General features: G+C 49.0%; 1 protein-coding gene across 1 annotated transcript; it reads left to right on the top strand.

Annotated features, from left to right (window-relative positions):
- Positions 1-1660: 1660 nt before the first annotated feature.
- On the top strand, positions 1661-3173 carry PIGM (phosphatidylinositol glycan anchor biosynthesis class M). The gene has a single exon (XM_033160853.1). The coding sequence runs from the start codon at positions 1804-1806 to the stop codon at positions 3085-3087; it is 1284 nt and encodes a 427-aa protein (XP_033016744.1). The 5' UTR covers positions 1661-1803; the 3' UTR covers positions 3088-3173.
- Positions 3174-4722: the final 1549 nt, after the last annotated feature.

Below are 4722 nucleotides of genomic sequence, written 5' to 3'. Positions count from 1 at the left end.
CAACTTCTGCTTAAAAAACCTCCAATGCAGAAGTTTAGTCATCGTTAAGAGCGGGTTTCTGTTAATCATTGTTTGCGGCGTGATCTGCTTCTGCATAGTGACAGCTCCGGCTTCCTTCCTTCCTTGCTCGCCATCCGTTTTTTTTCCAAAACACTTCCTGATTCTCTGCTCCATGTGTCACTGTTGCTGCTGCAACTCTGAGCTCCCAACAGCCGGGACAGCCCTCTAGTTATTCTCAAGCAGATCCTTCTCTTTCAGCAGCCTAGGCAGCTCCCCCTCTGCTCCCAAGTGATGAGACCCTCCTCTCTACCCCACCCTGGGCCTCGCCTCCCGATTTATTCCCACACCCCAATCCATTCAATACTCCGTCTTTCCTGTTCTTTCCTTGGTTCTTTTTATTTTACCATTTGTTCTTTCTCTGCAGATTCTCCTCTCTCAGTGTATTGTGTGGCTCTGACTCTTTGTGAGTGTACAGTATGCTAAAGGTGACTTAGGAGTGTGTGTCTTCTCATATGTTTGTGTGCATGCACACAGGTTGTGTGTTAGAACTGTGTGTCTGATTTTTCCCCCCCCCTCTGTTTGTTCACAAAAGGTGTGGGTTTGGAATACGTACCTCATTCTGTGTGCTCTAAGGATGTGTGTAGAATTGTGCCTCTGATTCTTTGCGTTAGAAGTGTGAGCTAGGAGTGTGTTTGTGTGTGTTGGGAATGTGCCCTATTCTGTCTCTCTGTGTGCCTGTATGTTCTAAGGACGTGCATTAGGAATGTGTGTCTGATTGTGTTTGTGCTTCTGCATGTCTGGTCCTGCCCGCTGTCGAAATAATGCCTCTGAGAGGTTTCCACTTAAGTAATCTGGCCCTCAGGCCGATGGAGGTTTCCCAACCTGTTCTCGCATGTAACAGAAGGTTGGGAGAAATGGCATCCCTGCCCAGGCAGCTCGCAAGACGAGACCCGCGTAGCGCCAGCTGTCGAATTGCATTATGTACCTTCCACACCTTTCTCTCAGGTTCCTAGTTTCCCCTGCTTCCGACCGTGTTTCCCAAGCGGCTTACAAAACAAGACAAGGAGGCTCCACTAATCAAAAGCCAGACTTCTGCTTTAATTGTACAGGCACATGCACATGATGTACTTCTATGCAACTGCGAACACATGCGGCACAGGGAACCCAGAAGGGGAAGTGAGCCCTCCGCAGAGCCCAAAGGGCCTCCTTGCGAGGCCTCTCCCAGGTGCTCCCCACTTCCGGGTTTCCAGCGCTGTCGTGTGCTCAATCACACACAAGCAGATCATGTGCTAGTGGGGAGCTCCTTGTATTATTATTGTTTTAAATTTTCTTTTCACCCTTCCTTAAAAATTGTGATGTTGGTCAGCCTGGAGAAATCTGCTTTGTGGCCCAATTTCGAACCCCTGCCAATGTGTTTTTGGTGGTTTTTAATTGCTTTTAACAGGCTTTCCACCTTATTTGAAATTGTATTGTTTTGACATTTCAGTGTGTGCCACTCTGGGCTGCTTTGGGTGGGATGCAAATTTAATAAACAAAGAAGCATGGCTGGCAGGCCAAAGGGTTTCCCCCAGCAATGGGTAAAATAGCCAGGCCCTTGTAAAATGCCAATACCAGCTGAACTTTCTCTGCCTCTTACTGTCTCTTAAACAGGGTCGTTTGTTACTTATGCAGAGCTCTTTTGATTTGATTTGCATCTGAAGAAGTCGACAGCAAGGCAGGTGTGACCGTGAAGGATGGCTCAAGTCTGGACCAGAAGTGGCATCTGCTTCTTGTTTTAACGCCCCCTCTCGAGGAGACCCAAATATGGCGCCACACCAGACATTAAGGGAACGAATCCTTTCTGGATTCCTCAGGAAAGAACTTCTATTCAGCTCTGCTTTCGCCATCAGGCTCGCTCTTGTCTTCTACGGAGTTTATCAGGACAGAACGATGCTGGTGAAATATACAGACGTCGACTATCAGGTCTTCACCGATGCCGCCCGGTACGTCACGGAAGGGAAATCTCCCTACCTGAGAGCCACTTACCGTTACACCCCGCTGCTGGCCTGGATCTTAACCCCAAACGTTCACTTGACTGATCTGTACGGAAAGATCCTTTTCGTTGCTGGGGATATGGTCGCTGCCTACCTCATCTACGAGATACTGCTGCTCAGAGGCCTGGGGGCCAGGGAGGCCTGTGGCTGCTGCGCCTTCTGGCTCCTCAATCCCCTGCCAATGACCGTGTCCAGCCGGGGGAATGCAGAATCTCTCGTGGCAAGCCTGGTGCTTGGCACCATGTACTACGTGGGGAAGAGGCGCTTGGCGACGGCGGCTGTTCTTTACGGCCTCTCCGTGCATATGAAGATTTACCCGGCGACCTATGCGTTGCCGCTAGCCCTTCATTTGCAAAGCCGCGGAAACTCCGAGCGAAGAGAAGCAAGCGTTTCGGAGCGGAAGCTCTCTCTCGCGGGCGACTTCCTGCGGCCTTTCTTAAGGCTGTTGTCCAGTCGCGACGTCCTGGTTTTCGGGACGGTGGCCGGTTCCACGTTTGCGGCCCTGGGCCTCGCGTTTTACCTCCGTTACGGCTGGGAGTTTCTGGAGCACACCTACCTGTACCACCTGACGCGCAGGGACATCCGCCACAACTTCTCGCCTTACTTTTACATGCTGTACCTGACGGCGGAAAGCGAGTGGAGTTTCCCCCTCGGGCTTGCGGCATTCCTTCCGCAGCTCCTCCTCCTGCTGGTCATTTCCTTGGCTTATTACCAAGACCTTGTCTCCTGCTGCTTCCTGCACACTGCTGTGTTTGTGAGCTTCAACAAAGTGTGCACATCCCAGTATTTCCTCTGGTACCTTTGCCTTCTTCCACCTGTGCTGCCTCGTCTGAGGATGTCCTGGGTGCGAGCCGCCACGCTTCTCCTGCTGTGGCTTCTTGGGCAGGGTCTGTGGCTGGCACCAGCCTATTTTCTGGAGTTCAAAGGGCAAAACACTTTCTTGCTCATCTGGCTAGCAGGCTTGCTCTTCCTCCTTATCAACTCCGCCATCCTCGTTCAGATTATTTCTCACTATTGTACGGCGCAGGCGACCAGGAAAGTGAAGCAGCGGTGAGGCCTGACTCCTCACAAAGGAGAAATCCTTCTCTGACAGGAGTTATTCATTGAGCAAGACTGGGTAACAACAGACTTTTTTTTTAAGTTTGGGGGATTTCTTTTTCGGTATCATTTTTGCACCGTTCTGGAAACTGTCGCCCTTCGTTTTGAGAAGGGTTAAGGCTTTAGTGACAACGCATCCTGATTTTTGAGGCCTGCTTCTTCTGAAACATGACTGTTGGATGTGTTTTCATTTGTTACGTAATAGGTTCCCGTTTCCACTGCATTGCACTGTTCGGATATTTTGACGTCACTTGATGTCAGGAGCTGGAGTCTGGAGTAGGTCAGCAATAAAAACAACAACACAGGTGTCAGTGAAGTTAACTCTTTATTCAAAGAAACCAATACAGGTCACGCCTAGTTTCACAGCAACTCTTCTCTGTAGGTCTGGCCCCAATGAGGCAGTTGCAAGGACTGGAGGTCCCCCGCATTCCCACTGCTCTCTCTGACTCCAACTCTCCCTGGTCCTTCCACAGCAATCTCAGGCTCCTTCGTCTAGTCTCTCTTTGCTCTGCCCTCTTCATTTCTCTGTGTTTTCTGGGATACGAGTAGGGATGGGAGGAGCTGGTTGCAGCAGGAGGGGAAGACTCCCTGGTTTTTTTTAGCAGTCTTCCTCATCATTGTCTCCTGGTCCCCCTCCTCTCCAGCCTCTGATTCTGGACTGCTCACTGCCACAGCCTCTTCCTGCTCACTAAACCCTGTTGCGCCTTCAGCTTCTGACACAATCTCCTCCCAGTCTGCCCCCTCTTCTCCCTCTGACCACCCATTGTTACCTCACCACCAGTCCCCTGGTTCTGAGCCTTCTGGGGGTTCCCTAGCTGGTGCCTCCCACCATTCCTCTGTGTTCAGCACAGGCGTAATATGTGCAAGTCCAGGTGTAATATTATATTTGCCCCAAAGCACCGACTGGACTCTCCACATATGAACCAACCCTTCTCTGTGTTTCCCACTTGTGGGAAACACAGGGGGTCTTGGTCACGCAAGAAGGGTCTTGTCAGTGTTGGCCCCCTTGCCTATGGAATGTTCTTTCTAGGGAGACACCTAGCACCATCTCTGGTACCAGGCTAAGTTTTTCCCCTCTTTATCCAGGTCTTTTGTTAATTAATAATGTTGCCTCCTGTGGTGGTGCTCATCTTTTAGACTAATGGTTAGGACTAGATCCTTATTTTACTGTGCATTTGTGTATCTTGTATTGTTGGTGCTTTAATTTTTGTCTCCCCTCTTAATTTTTTTTCATATAATGTGTTTCATTTTTTTGGTCAAGTCACGCTGAGACTGTAAAAAGCCACTGATAAATGAGAATAATAATAATAATAATAATAATAATAATAATAATAATAATAAATGTTTATTCACATTTCCACCATATTCTTGATCTACTGCTCTGTAAATTGACCAGCCGTGTAGCTGGCAAGTACAAAGGTTTAGGTGTTGCTGTTGCAAGTGTTTAACCTCTGCCTGGTTGCATTGCTAAACACGCCCAAGAAACCTCAGTAGGTCAAAGAGCCTTCTGGGTCAATGGAGCAAATTCTCTGGAAAATTAAACTAAAGTAATTTCAGGGAGTTTCCGAGTGATTGTTTTAGGTTTCTTCAT

This window comes from Lacerta agilis, chromosome 9 (genome assembly GCF_009819535.1).
Source record: "Lacerta agilis isolate rLacAgi1 chromosome 9, rLacAgi1.pri, whole genome shotgun sequence".
Lineage (NCBI taxonomy): Eukaryota > Metazoa > Chordata > Lepidosauria > Squamata > Lacertidae > Lacerta > Lacerta agilis.
This window is presented reverse-complemented; position numbering and strand designations above follow the sequence as displayed.

Excerpts from the sequence above, each read along its gene's own strand:
- PIGM (XM_033160853.1), top strand. The coding sequence starts at position 1,804 with ATGGCGCCACACCAGACATTAAGGGAACGAATCCTTTCTGGATTCCTC.